Below are 22,396 nucleotides of genomic sequence, written 5' to 3'. Positions count from 1 at the left end.
CAGGTGTTGTAGACCTCACAGTGAAATGGTGAATACAACAGGTGTAGTAGACATCACAGTGAAATGCTGAATACAACAGGTGTAGTAGACCTTACAGTGAAATGCTGAATACAACAGGTGTAGTAGACCTTACAGTGAAATGCTGAATACAACAGGTGTAGTAGACCTTACAGTGAAATGCTGAATACAACAGGTGTAGTAGACCTTACAGTGAAATGCTGAATACAACAGGTGTAGGTAGACCTTACAGTGAAATGCTGAATACAACAGGTGTAGTAGACCTTACAGTGAAATGCTGAATACAACAGGTGTAGTAGACCTTACAGTGAAATGCTGAATACAACAGGTGTAGGTAGACCTTACAGTGAAATGCTGAATACAACAGGTGTAGTAGACCTCACAGTGAAATGCTGAATACAACAGGTGTAGTAGACCTTACAGTGAAATGCTGAATACAACAGGTGTAGTAGACCTTACAGTGAAATGCTGAATACAACAGGTGTAGTAGACCTTACAGTGAAATGCTGAATACAACATGTGTAGTAGACCTTACAGTGAAATGCTGAATACAACAGGTGTTGTAGACCTCACAGTGAAATGGTGAATACAACAGGTGTAGTAGACCTCACAGTGAAATGCTGAATACAACAGGTGTAGTAGACCTTACAGTGAAATGCTGAATACAACAGGTGTAGTAGACCTTACAGTGAAATGCTGAATACAACAGGTGTAGTAGACCTTACAGTGAAATGCTGAATACAACAGGTGTAGTAGACCTTACAGTGAAATGCTGAATACAACAGGTGTAGTAGACCTTACAGTGAAATGCTGAATACAACAGGTGTAGTAGACCTTACAGTGAAATTCTTCCTTTCAAGCACCTAACCAACAATGCAGTACAAACAAGAATAATAAATAAAAGTAACAAGTAATTAAAGAGTAGCAGTAAAATAACAATAGCGAGACAATATACAGGGGGTACCGGTACAGAGTCAATGTGCGGGGGCACCGGTTAGTCCAGGTAATTGAGGTAATATGTACAAGTAGGAGTTATTAAAGTGACTATGCATAGATGATAACAACAGAGAGTAGCAGTGGTGTAAAAGAGGGGGGGGGGTCAATGCACATAGTTTGTGTAGCCATTTGATTAGATGTTCAGGAGTCTTATGGCTTGGGGGTAGAAGCTGTTTAGAAGCCTCTTGGACCTAGACTTGGTGCTCCGGTACCACTTGCCTTGCGTTAGCAGAGAGAACAGTCTATGACTAGGGTGGCTGGAGTTTCTGACCATTTTTAGGGCCTTCCTCTGACACCGACTAGTATAGAGGTCCTGGATGGCAGGAAGCTTGGTCCCGGTGATGTACTGGGCCATACGCACTACCCTCTGTAGTGCCTTGCGGTCGGAGGCCGAGCAGTTGCCATACCAGGCAGTGATGCAACCAGCATGCTCTTGATGGTGCAGCCCCGTCGATGAGAATGGGGGCGTGCTAGGTCCTCCTTTTCCTGTAATCCACAATCATGTCCTTTGTCTTGATCACGTTGAGGGAGAGGTTGTTATTCTGGCACCAGACGGCCAGGTCTCTGACCTCCTCCCTATAGGCTGTCTTGTCATTGTATAGACTGTCTCGTCACTGTTGTGTCATTGGCAAACTTAATGATGGTGTTGGTGTCGTGCCTAACCATGCAGTCATGAGTGAACAGGGAGTACAGGAGGGGACAGAGCACGTACCCCTGAGGGGCCCCTGTGTTGAGGATCAGCGTGGCAGATGTGTTGTTACCTACCCTTACCACCTGGGGATGGCCTGTCAGGAAGTCCAGGATCCAGTTGCAGAGGGAGGTGTTTAGTCCCCGGATCCTTAGCTTACTGATGAGCTTTGAGGGCACTATGGTGTTGAATGCTGAGCTGTAGTCAATGAACAGCATTCTCACATATATGTTCCTTTTGTCCAGGTGGGAAAAGGCAATGTTGAGTGCAATAGAGATTGCATCATCTGCATCATCTGTGGATCCATTAGGGCGGTATGCAAATTGGAGTGGGTCTAGGGTTTCTGGGATAATGTTGTTGATGTGAGCCATGACCAGCCTTTCAAAGCAATTCATGGCTACAGACGTGAGTGCAACGGGTCGGTAGTCATTTAGGCAGGTTACCTTAGTGTCCTTGGGCACAGGGACTATGGGTGTCTGCTTAAAACATGTTGGTATTACAGACTCAGACAGGGAGAGGTTGAAAAAGTCAGTGAAGACACTTGCCAGTTGGTTAGCACGTGCTGGGAGTACACATCCTGGTAATCCATCTGGCCCTGCGGCCTTGTGAATGTTGACCTGTTTAGAGGTCTTACTCACATCGGCTGCAGAGAGCGTGGTCACACAGTCTTTTGGAACAACTGGTGCCCTCATTCATGTTTCAGTGTTATTTGCCTCTAAGCGAGCATAGTAGTTTAGCTTGTCTTATGGGCTCGTGTCACTGGGCAGCTCTCGGCTGTAGTCTGTAATAGTTTTCAAGCCCTGCCACATCCGACGAGCCTCAGAGCCGGTGTAGTACGATTTGATCTTAGTCCTGTATTGTCGCTTTGCCTGTTTAATGGTTCGTCGGAGGGCATAGCGGGATTTCTTATAAGCTTCCGGGTTAGAGTCCCACTCGCCTTTAGCTCAGTGTGGATGTTGCCTGTAATCCATGGCTTCTGGTTGGGGTATGTACGTACGGTCACTGTGGGGACGACGTCTACCTATCATAGTACCACCATACTAGATCTACCTATCATTGTGGAAAGGGGAACACACTGGATTTTTTTTCTCTCTCTCTCCTCTTTCTCTTCTCTCTTTCACACACACACACACACACACACACACACACACACACACACACACACACACACACACACACACACACACACACACACACACACACACACACACACACACACACACACACATACACAAACACACACACAGGTTTTTCAGTAGGTTGTCAAACTGGTGTTGTATCAAGAGCATGACATTCAGAAGGACCTTCACTGTAACAGAGTTTTACCTGCTCTGTCAGGTTCAAGATCAGATCTACTGAGCTTCGGTGACTCAACACTTTAAAAGGACTGAAGTCACTGTTGAGGCTCTTACAGAAGAAGTGACGGTGATTTCTTTACTAAATGGCTTCTGGTTCGTCTGTCCGAGAGGATTTATCCTGTCCTTTGTGCTTTTATCATCTACAATGATCCTGTTATCATCCAGCTTCTGTAAAACATGTCTGCAGGAATACTCAAATCTCATTGGTTATTAGGTTACACCTGAAACTCAAATCAAATCTCATTGGTTATTAGGTTACCCCTGATAGGTAGGTGATCCATCTCATTGATTAGGTTACAAATCAAATCGAATCAAATTTTATTGGTCACATACACATGGTTAGCAGATGTTAATGTGAGTGTAGCGAAATGCTCATGCTTCTAGTTCCGACAATGCAGTAATAACCAACGAGTAATCTAACCTAACAATTCCACAACAACTACCTTATACACACAAGTGTAAAGGAATGATTAAGAATGTGTACGTAAAAATTTTTATGAATGAGTGATGGTACAGAACAGCATAGGCAAGATGCAGTAGATGGTATAGAGTACAGTATATACATATGAGATGAGTAATTTAGGGTATGAAAACATTATATAAAATTGCATTATTTAAAGTGGCTAGTGATACATTTATTACATCAATTTTTACCATTATTAAACTTTGAGTCAGTATGTTGGCAGCAGCCACTCAATGTTAGTTTAACAGTCTGATGCCCTTGAGAAAGAAGCTGTTTTTCAGTCTCTCGGTCCCAGCTTTGATGCACCTGTACTGACCTCGCCTTCTGGATGATAGCGGGGTGAACAGGCAGTGGCTCGGGTGGTTGTTGTCCTTGATGATCTTTTTGGCATTCCTGTGACATCGGGTGGTGTAAGTGTCCTGGAGGGCAGGTAGTTTGCCCACAGTGATGCGTTGTGCAGACCTCACTACCCTCTGGAGAGCCTTACGGTTGAGGGCGGTGCAGTTGCCGTACCAGGCGGTGATACAGCCCGACAGGTTGCTCTTGATTGTGCATCTGTAAAAGGTTGTGAGTGTTTTTGGTGACAAGGAGGCTGAATTTCTTCAGCCTCCTGAGGTTGAAGAGGCGCTGCTGCGCCTTCTTCACCACTCTGTCTGTGTGGGTGGACCAATTCAGTTTGTCCGTGATGTGTACGCTGAGGAACTTAAACTTTCTACCCTCTCCACTACTGTTCCATCGATGTGGATAGGGCGGTGCTCCCTCTGCTGTTTCCTGAAGTCCACGATCATCTCCTTTGTTTTGTTGAAGTTGAGTATGAGGTTATTTTCCTGACACCACACTCACACTCCCTCACCTCCTCCCTGTAGGCAGTCTCGTTGTTGTTGGTAATCAAGCCTACCACTGTAGTGTCGTCTGCAAACTTAATGATTGAGTTGGAGGCGTGCATGGCCACACAGTCGTGGGTGAACAGGGAGTACAGGAGAGGGCTGCGAACACACCCTTGTGGGGCTCCAGTGTTGAGGATCAGCTGGGTGGAGAAGTTGTTACCTACACTAACCACCTGGGGGCGGCCCATCAGGAAGTCCAGTACCCAGTTGCACAGGGCGGGGTCGAGACCCAGGGTCTCGAGCTTGATGACGGGTTTGTAGGGTACTATGGCGTTAAATGCTGAGCTGTAGTCGATGAACAGCATTCTTACATAGGTATTCCTCTTGTCCAGATGGGTTAGGGCAATGTGCAGTGTGATTGCGATTGCGTCGTCTGTGGACCTGTTGGGGCAGAAAGCAAATTGGAGTGGGTCTAGGGTGTCAGGTAAAGTGGAGGTGATATGGTCCTTGACTAGTCTCTCAAAGCACTTCATGATGACGGATGTGAGTGCTTATGGGGCGGTAGACATTTAGCTCAGTTACCTTAGCTTTCTTGGGAACAGGAACAATGGTGGCCCTCTTGAAGCATGTGGGAACAGCAGACTGGTATAAGGATTGATTGAATATGTCCGAAAACACACCAGCCAGCTGGTCTGCGCATGCTCTGAGGATGTGGCTGTGGATGCCGTCTGGGCCTGCAGCCTTGTGAGGGTTAACACCTTTAAATGTTTTACTCACGTTGGTTGCGGTGAATGGGAGCCCACAGGTTTTGGTAGCGGGCCCGTGTCAGTGGCACTGTAGTGTCCTCAAAGCGAGCAAAGAAGTTGTTTAGTCTGTCTGGGAGCAAGACATCCTGGTCCGCGACGGGGCTGGTTTTCCTTTTATAGTCCGTGATTGACTGTAGACCCTGCAACATACCTCTTGTGTCTGAGCCGTTGAATTGCGACTCCACTTTGTCTCTATACTGACTTGTTTGATTGCCTTGAGGAGGGAATTTTTGTCTCACTTTGTCTTTTCTTCTTCAGTTGTTTCTACCTTAGACCAGCTCAACCCGCCAGCTCACATTGTCTCTTCTTTAGTGGTTTCTACCTTAGACCAGCTCAACCAGCCAGTTGTCTCTTCTTCAGTGGTTTCTACCTTAGACCAGCTCAACCAGCCAGCTGTCTCTTCTTCAGTGGTTTCTACCTTAGACCAGCTCAACCAGCCAGTTGTCTCTTCTTCAGTGGTTTCTACCTTAGACCAGCTCAACCAGCCAGTTGTCTCTTCTTCAGTGGTTTCTACCTTAGACCAGCTCAACCAGCCAGTTGTCTCTTCTTCAGTGGTTTCTACCTTAGACCAGCTCAACCAGCCAGTTGTCTCTTCAATACCAGGTGTCTGTTCTTCAGTGGTTTCTACAGAACCAATAGCCAGTGTGTGTTCTTCAGTGTTTCTACAGAATCAATAGCGGTGTGTGTGTGTTTCTACAGAATCAATACGGTGTGTGTTCTTCAGTGGTTTCTACGGAATCAATAGCGGTGTGTGTGTGTGACAGAATCAATACGGTGTGTGTGTGTGTGACAGAACCAATACGGTGTGTGTGTGTGTGTGACAGAATCAATACGGTGTGTGTGTGTGTGACAGAACCAATACGGTGTGTGTGTGTGTGTGTGTGTGTGTGTGTGTGTGTGTGTGTGTGTGTGTGTGGTGTGTGTGTGTGTGTGTGACAGAATCAATACGGTGTGTGTGTGTGACAGAACCAATACGGTGTGTGTGTGTGTGTGTGTGTGTGTGTGTGTGTGTGTGTGTGTGTGTGTGTGTGTGTGTGTGTGTGTGTGTGTGTGTGTGTGACAGAATCAATACGGTGTGTGTGTGTGTGTGACAGAATCAATACAGTGTGTGTGTGTTACAGAATCAATACGGTGTGTGTGTGTGTGTGTGTGTGTGACAGAATCAATACGGTGTGTGTGTGTGACAGAATCAATACAGTGTGTGTGTGTGTGTGTGTGTGTGACACAATCAATACGGTGTGTGTGTGTGTGTGTGTGTGTGTGTGTGTGTGTGTGTGTGTGTGTGTGTGTGACACAATCAATACGGTGTGTGTGTGTGTGTGTGTGTGTGTGTGTGTGTGTGTTACAGAATCAATACGGTGTGTGTGTGTGTTACAGAATCAATACGGTGTGTGTGTGTGTGAATCAATGTGTGTGTGTGTGTGTGTGTGTGTGTGTGTGTGTGTGTGTGTGTGACAGAATCAATACGATGTGTGTGTGTGTGTTACAGGGTCAATACGATGTGTGTGTGTGTGTGTGTGTGTTGTTACAGAATCAATACGGTGTGTGTGTGTGTGTGTGTGTGTGTGTGTGTGTGTGTGTGTGTGTGTGTGTGTGACAGGGTCAATACGATGTGTGTGTGTGAAATATCTAGTGTGAAAAGATCGGATGTGATTGGTCAAAAAGATCAGAATTGCACGTATAAACGCAGCCCTAGAGACATCATAAAGCCTCTCCACCTCTCCTTCTACCCCTCTCCTCCTAACCTCCCCCCACCTCTCCTTCCACCCCTCTCCTCCTAACCTTCCCTCCACCTCTCCTTCCACCCCTCTCCTCCTAACCTCCCCTCCACCTCTCCTTCTACCCCTCTCCTCCTAAACTCCCCTCCACCTCTCCTTCTACCCCTCTCCTCCTAACCTCCCCTCCACCTCTCCTTCCACCCCTCTCCTCCTAACCTCCCCTCTACCTCTCCTTCTACCCCTCTCCTCCTAACCTCCCCTCCACCTCTCCTTCTACCCCTCTCCACCTAACCTCCCCTCCACCTCTCCTTCTACCCCTCTCCTCCTAACCTCCCCTCCACCTCTCCTTCTACCCCTCTCCTCCTAACCTCCCCTCCACCTCTCCTTCCACCCCTCTCCTCCTAACCTCCCCTCCACCTCTCCTTCTACCCCTCTCCTCCTAACCTCCCCTCCACCTCTCCTTCTACCCCTCTCCACCTAACCTCCCCTCCACCTCTCCTTCTACCCCTCTCCTCCTAACCTCCCCTCCACCTCTCCTTCTACCCCTCTCCTCCTAACCTCCCTCCACCTCTCCTTCTACCCCTCTCCTCCTAACCTCCCCCCCTCCACCTCTCCTTCTACCCCTCTCCTCCTAACCTCCCCTCCACCTCTCCTTCTACCCCTCTCCTCCTAACCTCCCCTCCACCTCTCCTTCTACCCCTCTCCTCCTAACCTCCCCTCCACCTCTCCTTCTACCCCTCTCCTCCTAACCTCCCCTCCACCTCTCCTTCTACCCCTCTCCTCCTAACCTCCCCTCTACCTCTCCTTCTACCCCTCTCCTCCTAACCTCCCTCCACCTCTCCTTCTACCCCCCTCTTCATCACTCCCCGCCCGCACGCTGCACCCACTACCCATGAGGGTACATGCCACGCCCACTAGAATGACCTCACTACAAGCATTACATCACTGCACGCATTACATCACTACACGCATTACATCACTACACGCACACTAGCTAGTACACACGCTACAGATGTCGGATCTTTATTTGACCTTGTTCGTCACAGGAGGAAAATAATCCTGCAGCAGGAAGATTAGAATATCTGAAGAAATACTTATAATGGCCAGCAGGGGGAAGCAGTATGCGGTGTTTGTAGGCCAGGTGCAGGCTTACAGCATGTCTCTTGTGAATTTAGATGTGGATTGTTATAAATTGACATATTTGTAAGGGCTAGATGTATTTTTTGTTTGGAAAAATCAGTTTATTTAGATAAATTGTTTTATTATATGTAGAAATAGGCAGAATAAATGATTGGTTACCTCAGTGCCTGTGTGGTCCAGTGGGTCCCGCCGCTGACCCTGGCACACATATGATTGGTTACCTCAGTGCCTGTGTGGTCCAGTGGGTCCCGCCGCTGACCCTGGCACACATATGATTGGTTACCTCAGTGCCTGTGTGGTCCAGTGGGTCCCGTCGCTGACCCTGGCACACATATGATTGGTTACCTCAGTGCCTGTGTGGTCCAGTGGGTCCCGCCGCTGACCCTGGCACACATATGATTGGTTACCTCAGTGCCTGTGTGGTCCAGTGGGTCCCGCCGCTGACCCTGGCACACATATGATTGGTTACCTCAGTGCCTGTGTGGTCCAGTGGGTCCCGCCGCTGACCCTGGCACACATATGATTGGTTACCTCAGTGCCTGTGTGGTCCAGTGGGTCCCGCCGCTGACCCTGGCACACATATGCTACAGTCGGGTTGGAATCTGGCCCACTGCCCTTAATTCCACATGGTTACAGGATTAATTCCACATGGTTAGGGAGTTACTTCCACATGGTTAGGGAGTTAATTCCACATGGTAAGGGGGTTAATTCTGTTTGGTTACAGAGTTAATTCTGTGTGGTTACAGGGTTAATTCTCCATGGTTACAGGGTAAAATCTCCATTGTTACAGGGTTAAAACAGAAACATCTCAAAGGTTAACAGTTTAGGCATTAATTATGAGTGGTTAAAGAGAGACTGCCCATTGCTAGTTTAGCGGACATTAGCAAACTAGCGGACATTAGCAAACTAGCTACCAACTAGCTAACTAGCTGGCTAATGTTAGCCTACCTTAATACACTTCGGATTTGGCTTGGAAACATAACATTTCAAAAGAAGGCAAGTAATTAGTAGGAAAAACTTAGATGCAGTATAACTTAAGGCATCTAACTAAGTTAACATTCCTAGTTATTTTTAAACTAACTTTGCTAGCTAGTAACAGTAATAGCATCATTACCATCTTTCTAATGTACATTTAACGACATGATAATATGTCAAAGTTGTTTCATACTAATTATTTGCTAGTATTTGCTTTAGTAATTGTAAGGACCGACGCTGGAGTAGAGAAGCAGGTACGGGGGTTCATATTTAAATAAGGAACAGACATGGAACAAGACAAGAACAGCGTCAGCACACCGGTAACACAACGAGCAGGGGAACAGACATATATAGAGGAAGTAATGACACAGGTGATTGAGTCCAGGTGAGACCAATAATTACTGATGCGAGTGACGGGGAAGGCAGGTGTGCGTAATGATGGTGGCAGGAGTGTGTAATGCTGGGGAACCTGGCGCCTTCGAGCGCCAGGGAGGGGGAGCGGGAGCAGGCCTGACAGTAATGTCATCTTATTTCCGGCAACCAATGTCTATGACACAAACACATTTTGGGATGCAGCTATGGTTGTACTAGTTAACTCATGGCTTACTTCTGTTCTCCAGATCCCCATCAAATTCCGACCACAATACTTCGAGTCATTCGTCACTGCCATGTATATCCCTCCCCAAAAGCCGACACCACAACGTCTCTCAAGGAACTACACTGGACTTTGTGAAAATTGGAAATTGTGTATTCTGAGACCGCATTTATTGTAGCTGGGGACTTTAATAAAGGAAATTGTCTACCGATATTCTATCAACACATCTGCTGTGCTACACACATAAAATGGAACCCTGGATAATTGCTACTCTCCCTTCTGGGATGGCTACAAGGCCCTCCCCCGCCCTCCCTTCTGCAAATCAGATCACGCCACCATTTTGCCCCTCGAAGCACCCGTGGAAGTGAAGGTCACGTATGTAACCACGGTTATGTGAGCTATTTGGATAATTCCAATATATTGGTATACCCGTACCAGATTTAGTCGGTGCTAGAGGGACCTGGCCAGCCAGCGGCGAAGAGCTGGACCAAGACGCAGGGGCCGTCAATGTGGAAGGAGGGTCCCGGCACAGTCCCCGGAAGGGGAGGCGACACCCAGGACCACTGAACAAACTACAGAGGGAGGGGCAAGAGGAAGCCCAGCTGGCCACAGCACAGATATCAGCAAACTCCTCTCAGTAGAGCCCAGGACGCAGCCACCACAGATTCCAGCACTGGCCTGCCAGCCAGGCGGTATGCTGTCGTAATCATTTCCACGATCCAGTGAGAGAGCCTCTACTTTGATAGCCCAGCCCCCAGGACTCTCTCTCACAATAGCAGACAAAGAGCTGGTCTGTTCTCACTGTCTGTGTCCGCTCCACATAGGCAACCAGTGCCCTCACAGGCACAGCATGCCAGAGGGAGGCCCAGACTCCCCCGTGGGGAGGGTCGTAAACAGACAGAATAAATGGGATGTTCACATGCCTGTCTGACAGAACCTTCGGGAGGAATGAAGGGTTTGGGCGGAGAGGTATACTCCTCCCCCGGGGTTCATCAGCACTCAGAACTTAACAAAAGTGCATGGAGCTCACCCACCCTTTCATGGAAGTAATCGCTACCAAGAAAGCCACCTTCATAGGGAGGTGTTTCAGGGAGACAGACGCCAACGGTTCGAAAAAGCGGCTTTGCCACAGCTGCCAAGACCACATCCAGATCCCAGCTCGCCATTGAGCGGGTCCTAGCTGTACGCAGGCGACGAACCCCCTTCATAAACCTGGAGACCAAGGGATGGCGCCCCACTGGTCTGTCTATCCACCCCACATGGCAGGCAGATATAGCGGCCAAATACCCTCTCAGTGTAGAGGCTGCCAAGCCCTCATCCAAGCGAGACTGCAGGTATTGGAGGACATACTGAACCCCGCATGACTCGGGCACAACCTCAATACCAGTGCACCAAGAGCAGAACAACCGTTGGTGCGGTTCAGTGGCGGTGGCGGTGCGGCCTCGGATGCCTCAGAGTTCCTGAGACAACAGGTCCGGTCTCAGGGGAGGTTGCCAAGGTGTCCCAGACAACAGCGACAGAAGAAGGCTGAACCAGGATCGTCTGGACCAGTATGGGCCCACCAGAAGCAGACGATGCTCTGCCAACCTGGTCCTGTCCAGCACAGCATCAAGGGAAAATGGGGGAATGCGATAAGCTCCAGCCCTGGCCAATTGTGAGCCGAGAGGCCCTGGTGGCTCCGACATGGAGTACCACAGGGGGCAGTGCACATTGTCCAGGGAGGCAAACAGGGCCACTTGCGCCCTCCCGAGCCTGTCCCACAGGTGCTGCACCACCTGGGAATGTAGGCTCCAGTCCCAAGGTGGCAGGCCCTCCCTAGAGAGCATATCCGCTGCCACATTCAGGATACGTGTGTGCTGCGAGTAGAGACGTTAGACGTTCCTGAGCCCAGAGAAGGAGCTCCCGTGTCATAAGATGGAGGCGGTGTGACCTCAGTCCCCCCTGATGGTTGATTTTTAAGCCACCACTGTTGTGTTGTCTGTTCTCACGAGGACATGACTTCCCTTCAGATGTGGAAGGAAAGCTCGGAGCTCTAGTGTATTGATGTACCTGCTGCTCCAAGGAGGAAGCCAACAGCCGCTGGCTGACCTACCATTGGTCACCCCCCCCCCCCAGCTGACCAGCTCCCAGTGGCACATCATCAGCATCTCCACCCAACCTGAGAGAAAGGAGTGACAGGGCCTTTCAATGCCCTGAGGCACTGGTGGTGACGGTGGCGCTTCGGGTGCAGCCGGTGGGAGTTGAACCACCGTTGGAGAGGCTGGAGAGGAAGCAGGCCCATGGGAATCAACAACGAGGCCGCCGTCAGCAAGCCCAACAGGCGGTGGCAGGTTAGGACGGATACCATCCGCCCCCGACGAAAGTGGTCGAGGTAAGATAAGATCGCCTGAACTCTTCTGGTGGGCAGATGTGCTCTCATGAGGACTGAGTCCAGTTCCACGCCACCCTCTGGGTTGGCGTCAGACGGCTCTTCTTGTCATTTACAGCAATGCCCAGCCCGCCTATGTGGGTCAGGAGCATGTCTCTTTTCCAACAGTCTTGAAGGAGTTCCCACATATGCTGAGCACTTGTTGGCTACTTTTCCTTCACTCAGCGGTCCAACTTACCTCAATTACCGTGACTAACTTGTACCCCCACACATTGACTTGGTACCAGTACCCCCTGTATATAGCCTCGTTATTGTTATTTTATTGTTACTTTTTTTAAAATTATATTTTATTTTGTAAATATTTTCTGAACTCTATTTTTTTTTAACGGCATTGTTGGTTTAGGGCTTGTAACTAAGCATTTCACAGTGAGGTCTACCCCTGTTGTATTTCAGAGCTTGTGACAAATAAAATTACTCCTTCAACACAGACATATGTGGCATTGTGTTTGTGTGATAAATCTGCACATTTTAGATTGGCCTTTTATTGTCCACAGCACAAGGTGCACCTGTGTAATGATCATGCCGTTTAATCAGCTTCTTGAAATGCCACACCTGTCACACCTGTCAGGTGGATGGATTATCTTGGCAAAGGAGAAAGGCTCACTAACAGGGATGAAAATACACATTTGTGCACAAAATTTGAGAGACGTAAGCTTATGGAACATTTCTGGGATCTTTTATTTCAAACTCATGAAACATGGAACCAACACTTTTAAATTGCGTTTATATTTTTGTTCAGTGTAGTTACCATAGCAACAAAATACAGACATACTTAGTTTGAACATTATAGCTGCATGCCTACATGGAGCATTTGACAAAAAAATGGCACATTAATTAACAGTCATGTAATAGGCAACATACATGCAGTACACTATTTGTGTGGTTCAGTAAAATGCGATATCTGTGATTACAGACAGTGTTACTAAAGTGACTTAAACACTCACAAAGCCGTTATTAGAAGATGTGGTAAACTAATACAGGACTAGTAAAGGCCCAGTACTTTTGTGAATGATTTTTTATTTAATTAATAATATAATTTTAAATGTCAGATTTTTTTAAATGTTACGCTATATAACTCCACATAACACTTTATTTACAGGGATTTTAAAATAGCAACAACACCGGGCAGTCGCGGTTCACGGTGTTCACCGTGTAAAATAAGAACATTTCAGCAGAGTTGAAGACGAGAAGCACAGTAGAATAAAAGCGAAAAGAAGCGTTTTGTCCCTCAGTCTGTGAACAAGTCGTTTTCAAAGTCACATGATTGAAGCTGGACGAGTAAACGGAGAGTTGTGACCACAGAGCTTCACTCTCAGCGTTGCTCAACAAAAACCCCTCTGATAAACACAACACACGAACAAAGCTATTCTCCTCCCGAAAATAAACAGACTTTTCTCTCTCTTTTTTTTGCGGGGGTGGATTTTAATGAAGGATAAAAAAAACATTTCTTGAGAATTTTGGTTGCAATACCATTGAAGGACAAGCCAGGTGAGTTTATGTTGTTGTTTTTTGATAGCAATAAGAAAGGCTACAGGCCAGGGCACCATTCGAGTTAGTTTAACGTTAGTCGCAATTTATGAATTGCTTTTTTTTGGATCATGTCATTTTGGTTTAGAGTTTTATCATTTACTTTTAATTCCACAAAATAAATTGGCGTTGAGCTGCTTCTTTTTTTAATGTAAAATGTAGTCTATGTCGGGTGTCGTTTTGTTTTGGAGTCGCCTTCAGTTGTAAGAACAATGTAACGTGTTTCAGAACTGCGCTGTAATTACCGGGGGGTTGGGGAGAAACCGATTACATGTAATCTGATTACAAAGAACTACCTGTATTCTGTTGCGTTACCAGCTAAATCATTGTAATCAGATTTCTAATACTTTTTTGGAAAAAACTAGATAATTACACGTTGGATGACTTTTCAATTCAGAAAGGATGTTTGCTGGAAGATTTTATTTATTTATATATATATTTATTATTTATTTATATATATATATACATTATGACACCTTAAGTTTTCTGATTGACATTCAATTCGGCATTGAAAATAAGAGGCATGTTTTAAGTTTGTTCCACCTGAGGGAATGTGACCTCAAGACTACTATGATGACACACCAAATGCGTTTGATGGATCCTTTTTGTTTTTCTTCTTCTGTCTCTTATTAAGGGGAAAGTAACTGAAAATAATCAGATTACATTTACTGAGTTTGGGGTAATACAAAGGTTAACGTTACTGATTACGATTTTGGACAGGTAACTTGTAACTGTAACAGATTTACGTTTAGAAATGTACCTGCCCAACCGTGGTAAGGTTTTTATCTTCATGTTATTAATACAAGCTATAAATGTATTTACACGCAAAACAAACATGTCATATGCCAGGAAAGGAAAAGAAAGTTAAATAACTATTTTATAAATGTAGTAAAACAAAACAAATAAAATAAAACAGCCTCTGTTAGTTTTTTTTTTTCAGGGCCACAAACCTGGACCGGTATGGACCACCCACATGGGGTGTAACACAACCCAGTGGCCTGTAGCGTATTCTAGGTAGTTTCACCGGTGGCAGTGACCCGCTGGGATGTTACGGAAGAGCAGTGACACTGGAGGAGGAGGAAGAGGAGGAGGAGGAGAGAGTAATACTAAACCGAACAAACAGCATCGCTCCAGCTCCACCCAGGGCCTGTCTCGCTTCTCCAACCCCGACACAGGGTCACCGTCGACTGGGTCGACAAAGACCTGGGACATGGACCGGAGCTCCAGGCCTCCTCTGGGGAGTGTGGGGCTGGGGATCACCGTGGCAGGAGCGCCGGGGGCGGATCCGGACTATGTCATGCAGCTGTTGAATGACGTGCGGAGGTTTGCAGACGTGCTGCTCAGCCTTAAAGAAACCTGCCACTCTAAAGGTGAGTCAAAATGGCCCCCTATTCCCTACTTAGTGCACAACTTTGAACCAAATGGCAACCTATAGGTGAGACCAGAAAGGAAGTTATAGACCTCAGTACTAGTACTTAGTGTGTGGCAGGTGGGTGATTGGTTGGTTGGTTGTCATGGTTTTTTAGGCTAACTACAGTAGCATACCTCGTGCCAAGGTTTAACAGAATAAGTCATGTTTTCTGTCAGTTTGTTATAACAAAAGCTATAACAAAAAGCTTGTTCCAGCCAGGCTAGCTAACCAGTTGAGTGTCAGCTCTTGGGAGAGGGTTGACTACCTCGGTGCTGGCACAACGTTAGCTTAGCGCTCCCATCTATCTCCCTTGTCCTGTCTGCTGGGTCAGTGATTCCACAGACTCAGGTCCAAAACGTCACATCGTGATAAATATATACATTTAAATACAACAATAAATTAGTTACTTGTCATTAGTGCAGGGCTCTAGACAAGCTATTTCATCTAATATCCAGGGAATGATTGATTGATATTTTGATGTGCAACCTGTCAAAATATGATCCAGAATGATCGGATTTCATTTGCCAACTTCTTTGCATATTGGCCTAGGCTATATTATTATTATTATTATTATTATATTATTCACCACCTGAGGAAGTGGGAACTTCAAAACACTAGATTAACTTTAAATATAATATTTGTTGCTAGATAGATTAATCAATTACCCTACATGGCTATCAGTAAATGTAATGTCCCACAAAAACTTTCCTCCAAAATTGTCGCATCAAAACAATACTACGCCTACTCCGGTTGGTGCCGTGAACTCAATATTGAGGAGGTGATAAATAAACGATATACTCCCAGAAAGCTGTGACTCTCCTCTATGTAGCTACACAAAATATCACAGTGGTTACACACAGTGACACCCAGGCTACCTAAGTATGATTCTCAATCAGAGACAACTAATGACACCTGCCTCTGATTGAGAACCATACTAGGCCGAAACATAGAAATACCCAAATTATAGAAAAACAAACATAGACTGCCCACCCAACTCACACCCTGACCATACTAAATAAATACAAAACAAAGGAAATAAAGGTCAGAACGTGACACTAATAGTGTAATTCTAGAAGGCTTGTGGAAAGCAGCATGTCACCAACATCTCTACATCCATCTGACCATGCAGAGGGAACAGCAAGAAAGTTCTCTAGACTCACGTGGTCGAGAAACTGCTCTCTCCTTGAGTGACAGGGGGCGGGGCTTGGTGTGAGAGGGGCCGTGGCTCTTTCTGTATCATGTTGTAAGAATTGATAGGCCTACCTCTAGCTACCATAGGCTTAGTACAGGGCTCCAGAGTGGCGCAGCGGTCTAAGGCACTGCATCTCAGTGCTAGAGGCTTCACTACAGACCCTGGTGTGTGTGATACAGCCTGAAATCAAAACTGGCTGTGATTGGGAGTTCCATAGGGCAGTGCACAATTGGCCCAGCATCGTCTGGGTCAGGGTTTGGCCAGTGTAGGCCGTCATTGTAAATAAGAATTTGTTCTTAACTGACTGATGTCCAAAATGCTCAATTTTAGTCTCATTTGACCAGAGTACATTCCGTATGTTTGGGGAGTCTCCCACATTCCTTTTGGTAAACGCCAAACGTGTTTGCTTATTTTTTTCTTTAAGCAATGGCTTTTTTCTGACCACTCTTACGTAAAGCCCAGCTCTGTGGAGTGTACGCCTTAAAGAGGTCCTATGGACAGATACTCCAATCTCCATTGTGGAGCTTTGCAGCTCCATCAGGGTTCTCTTTGGTGTCTTTGTTGCCTCTCTGATTAATGCCCTCCTTGCCTGGTCTGTGAGTGAGGGTTGGCGGCCCTCTCTTGGCAGGTTTGTTGTGGTGCCATATTCTTTCTATTTTTTAATAATGGATTTAATGGTGCTCCGAGCGATGATAAAAGTTTCTAATATTTTTTAAATAATAAAACCCTGATCTGTACTTCTCCCCAACTTTGTCCCTGACCTGTTTGGAGAGCGCCTTGGTCTTCATAGTGATGCTTGCTTGGTGGTGCCCCTTGCTTACAGGTGTTGTTGACTCTGGGGCCTTTCAGAACAGATGAAACTATTTTGGACTATTTTGTCCATTGAAATCCAAATAAAAATCTATTTCAATTGTAGGTTGTGTCGTGTCTTTTGCTATGCTGGATTAAGTGATATGACATGCTATTCTATAAAATCCTTTCTCCGTAATACATATTATTATATATATTATTCTATAAAATCCATTCTCTGTAATTAATATCACCTGATTGAGCTAATCATGTAAATGTAATTAACTAGAGAGTCGGGGCACCACGAAATAATATTTATAGAGCTGTTATCTTCCGAATAAACTCCTAGTAATATTTTACATCAATAGCAGTCAATATTAATCTTCACCTTGATTCAGTCTCATCTGAAAGTTGTAAATTCTTCACGCACCCTGGCTAATAAGTTGAATCAGCAATACAAAATTGGGTTTATTTATTTACTAAATACCTAACTAATCACACAGAATTACATGTACACATAATTAATTATACATTGATTACAAATTACGTCATAAAGGAAAACGTCCCTAGCGGGCGGAACAGATATGACAGCTAGTTACACAAAAGAAAAGGGGCTGGGTTTGAATGAAAGACCGGGAAGACTGAAGGACAAAGGGAGAAGCTGTGCTATCGTAAATACAGTATCTTATGCATTCTAAATTACTGCCCATTTGGAAAAGGAAAATGCAATAAATATTTACTCTGAGCTGCGCTTCGGTAGGTTGGTGGTAGATGGAAGGCCGTGTTGCCCAACCGAGTCCTTTGTCCTTTGAAGAATGTTTTAAATTGAATACGTTGTAGTAACGTTGTTGTGTGGTAGACGGGATACTCTGTCTGTTCTTTCCTAGCCCACGTTTGCAGCTGCTGTTGCTAACTCAACGGCTAGGAGGTATCACTTCTGTAGTGAATAAGAGTTCAAAGTTCATCCCATTCGCAACCAAAGCTCACGCTGATGTTGGCTTAGTTCTGTAGTTGACATGTTAGTTCTTTTAACGCAGAGGCTGCAGACCTCACGTACTTGGAACCGGAGGTTACATTTTCGTCAAGGCTTTATATAGTGGAGCGAGAAAGGTGTGTTTGAAAAGTTTTATATGTCTCTTCACAGGGGCGGGCCACTGATTGAGCAGAGCCCTAACCTTATGAAAACCCAAATCTCTCATTTGGAAGCTAAAATTACATTTCATCTCTTCACCAATAATTTTGTATTCAAACATTTAAATTGAACAACAATTCCATGTGAATCCGATAACTACAATGTGCAGACTTTCCACTGTAGAGTTTCTGTCATCCTATCATTGATGAGAATGTCCCAGATGACAAACGAACTGACATCATATTCATTAAGTACCACCGCATATGTTCAATTGGTCGGATTACGAGAATATAGTACATTTCCCCCCACTTTCTGATGTTCCCAGAATATCTATGTTAACCAAGGGATTTTCAATAGTCACATCAGTAGTGTAGAGAGAGGAAAAAGGGGGGGGAGAGGTATTTATGACTGTCATAAACCTACCCCCCAGGCCAACGTCATGACAGTTGTAATGAAACAAAATAGGAAAAACGCCAAGGGGGGTGAATACTTTTGCAAGGCGCTGTATCATATCGTCAGTCAGTCCTAAACAGTGGGTGAGACACTCAGACATGAACTCACCTACTGTCTGGTGCCATTATCCCTAGACCCACAACAGATTACTATAGAACTAGGCTTCTACTCATTTCTCTTCTTACCAAGCGGTAGGGCTTGTCCCAAATGGATCCCTATTCTCTCTCTATATATATATATATATATATATATATATATATATATATATATCTCTCTATACAGATCCCAATGGAGTCTGGTCAAAACTAGTGCACTATATTGGGTGCTATTTGGGACGCAGATCAAGACCCACTGCTGATTTACTCCACACAGGAACAAGGAAACATCCCATTTCAGTTGTTTCTGCCCACTGGGTAGCTGTCAACAACCCTGTTAGAATTCAGGGGTGATCCTTAATACTGTTCATAGTGAAGGATGGAATAGCCTACCCTTTGTCTAAGTACTAGCTTATCACCTGATTGGCCTCATTTGTGTCAATCATTGAACTTAATCGTCACTTGTTGCTCTGTACAGCGAGATTGTTTTACTTTTCTTTCATTTAAAAACAAAACAAAGCCATTTATTTTACTTGTCGACTAAAGTGGAACAGGACGTTTTCACCACAAACGGTCGTTGCAGTATCTCTTGACCACGACTGCTGCAGTTTCCTGTATTACACAACCCCAGTTTAGAGACAGAAACGTGACAGATGCCTCCATCTAATGACATTACTAGCTACGTTATTGCTGTCTCGTATGTGGGTGTCAGTAAACACTAAAACAATGCCAGGTGTTCTCTGCAGTGGGGTGACCTGAGGGTCAAAATGGAACAGGTCATAGTTCTGATTTAACTTACAGATTCTACATGTAAAATAGAATCTATTGTGGTAAAATTACAAACTGACAAAATTCCAAGCTAACACTTTTTTCTAATCTAGTCAAAAATACAAACTATAATTCACTCCAAAGCATTTATGCCACTTTTCACGTCATGTCTGGAACTTGTAAACACGACCTTCTTACTGGGAGAAATGCACGTTGAACGATCTCTCCAACTTGGAAACTCTAGTATGATCTCTGGACCCCGATCTTTCCCACATGCTGAACTCTGACGTCACGTACCACTGAAAATACCAACAAACATGGCCGCGATTTCAACTGTCAATAGTGAGAATGGTTCTTGTGTTCCTTACCGAGCATATGAACGCTCGGAAGTCGTTTCTCTGAAGTAAACAAGCCGTTCCTCTGAGCCCCCCCTCTGGACACGTGAACACGGTACTAGACCTAACAGGCTGATGGTGATCACACATCCTATAGGCTTGTCAGTGGGGAACAATGGCTTCTTCTATGGCCTTGAATGATGCAGCTGCCAGTGTTAGTGGTGGGATCATTATTGTTTCAGATCTCTTTCCTATGTTTTAATTGATGTCAATACTCTATTCTGTTTCTCTTTCTCATCTCCCCCCCAGAAAGCCAGGACGGCTATGACAACTACGTAATGAAGTTTCGACTCTATTCTGTTAAAAGATCTTACTTGACACATCAACTCTTTTTTTCCTCCTCTTCCAGAGTCCCGTGATGCTCTCCCTCAGCGGGTACAGGAGAGGTTGGGAGAGCTGCTGCGAGTTCTCAAGTCTGTCATCGGCAAACACCACACCCTCAACTCTGTAGACATCCTCAGGGCCGCGGGCACCGTCATCGCTAAGGTCAAAGGTTAGTATCATATTTTCATTTAATTATATATATAGATAGATATATAGGACAGGAAAGGTAGGAGAGAGTTCAAGTCAAAGGGCACTGGGTCGGATTTATATTTGTTATATATATATATATATATATATATATATAAATATCTCACAGGAGGTTGGTTCTACCTTAATTTGGGAGGACACGCTCATGGTTATGGCTGGATATATAGTGGAATGGTATCAAACACAATCTTTCCAGATGTTTGATGCCTTTCTCTTCACTCTGTTCCAGCCATTGTTATGAGCCGTCCTCCTCTGAGCAGCCTCCCCTGGTGTACATGCTGTGGTCTGCGGCTCTAACCGTCAGCCCTATTGGCCCTATAGACCCTGGTCTAAAGTAGTGCACTACTACCCTATAGACCCTGGTCTAAAGTAGTGCACTATTTAGGGAATAGGGTGCCATTTGGTATGCAGATCTACAAACTTCTGGAACATTCTTGTGCTGAAGCCAAGAGAAGAATCTCTCCCTCGGCGGAATGATCACGTCTTGGTTTGTAGAAAGTAGAAACTAAGAATTCCTTTCGTCAGCGTGGCACTGTGTAGACAATAATAATTTATTCTCACATCGAGAACTTGTCAGAAACAGGTAAAAGTCCTAGGCGCCAACTCCCAACTCTTAACAGATGTGTCCCAGCGCAGTCCAGAGTCAAAAGGATCTTTCTTGATCAATCAACAGTATGGTTGAAGGAAACTGGGATGTAGGTTGTTTTTTTTATTCTGTTGAAAACTGTTCGGGGGGGTGGGGGAAAGTCGGCTCATTGCTTGATGAGGTCCTAGTGAGGAGCAGTTTGTTATTCTTTCTTTTTGAACGACTGTTTATAGACTCGAGATATAAATATATATTTATTTTTTCAGTTCATTTTAGTAGTTCGACCTGGCCGCAATTAATTCTACAGCAGGATTAATACTCGTTCAGGAGGTGCTCCGACTAGCAACTGTCGGTCATGCATGCACTGACAATAGTTACTGTTGCAGGCAGCATTGAGAAGATTTGAGATTTTTTGTTGTTGTCTCATTTAGATATGTTTCTGCTTATAATATCTGACATTTTTTGGTAGTCAACTTGTCTATAATTAGATACATGCAACTTTATTTTTTGTAATATGTTGCCCTAGAAGACTAAATAAAGCCTGGTTCACCAGGACGTCATAACTAAGAGAATGAAAGTGTAACTTTACCCATGTCAACTAAATGATTCTCGGTCATATCTGCAAAGATGTTTATGGACTGGGGAGAAACATTTTGAAAAGATTTGAAAAGATCAAGACATCAGTCCGACCGGTTGTAAAGGAAATAGAAAGATGTTTAGGGACCGGGGAGAAACATTTTGAAAAGATCAAGACATCAGTCCGACCGGTTGTAAAGGAAATGGAAAGATGTGGGGGGGAAAAAACGACCCAACATGTTTCTGATCAGATTTCAGTTCGGCTTGGATGCATGAAGGTTGTAGTCCTTCAGATTATATTAATCTGTGAGAGGTTATAGACCTACAGGTTATGTTATATTAGTCTATGTGTGAGGTTATAGACCTACAGTTTATGTTATATTAGTCTATGTGAGAGGTTATAGACCTTCAGTTTATATTATATTAGTCTATGTGTGAGGTTATAGACCTACAGTTTATATTATATTAGTCTATGTGTGAGGTTATAGACCTACAGTTTATGTTATATTAGTCTATGTGAGAGGTTATAGACCTACAGTTTATATTAGTCTATGTGAGAGGTTATAGACCTACAGTTTATATTATATTAGTCTATGTGTGAGGTTGTAGACCTACAGTCAGTGTCCAGATTTCAGTTCCCATTTAACCCATCTAAACAGTGGGCTCCAGTTCCCATTTGATGTGCCGTAGTCCTATTTGAAGACCCCGTCTTGTGATGGTCTGATTTGTACGGCGCCTCACAATCATCACATCATAACATAGCCGGGCACGACTCTCATCCTCTTTTACTACTTCACCAAACCCGCGCATCACACACAATATGGATGAGCATTTAATTATTATCATTTAATTTTTTAATTTTTTTTCTCTATTTGAATAATATCACTTTGTGTGGGTAAAATAATCTTGTTTTCTGTGCGAATTGGCCG

General features: G+C 44.9%; 1 protein-coding gene across 1 annotated transcript in view; it reads left to right on the top strand.

The window, feature by feature from the left end:
• The first annotated feature begins 13,292 nt into the window (after positions 1 to 13,292).
• Positions 13,293 to 22,396, top strand: part of LOC112226416 (rho GTPase-activating protein 29) — a 64,220-nt gene continuing 55,116 nt past the window's right edge. Inside the window, exons 1-3 of the mRNA XM_042308334.1 lie at positions 13,293 to 13,500; positions 14,468 to 14,909; positions 20,124 to 20,267. Of these exons, the coding sequence (XP_042164268.1) occupies positions 14,585 to 14,909; positions 20,124 to 20,267 (469 nt within the window). The 5' untranslated portion in view covers positions 13,293 to 13,500; positions 14,468 to 14,584. The remainder of the gene's footprint in view (positions 13,501 to 14,467; positions 14,910 to 20,123; positions 20,268 to 22,396) is intronic.

The sequence above is a fragment of the Oncorhynchus tshawytscha genome, linkage group LG28, assembly GCF_018296145.1.
Source record: "Oncorhynchus tshawytscha isolate Ot180627B linkage group LG28, Otsh_v2.0, whole genome shotgun sequence".
NCBI lineage: Eukaryota > Metazoa > Chordata > Actinopteri > Salmoniformes > Salmonidae > Oncorhynchus > Oncorhynchus tshawytscha.
This window is presented reverse-complemented; position numbering and strand designations above follow the sequence as displayed.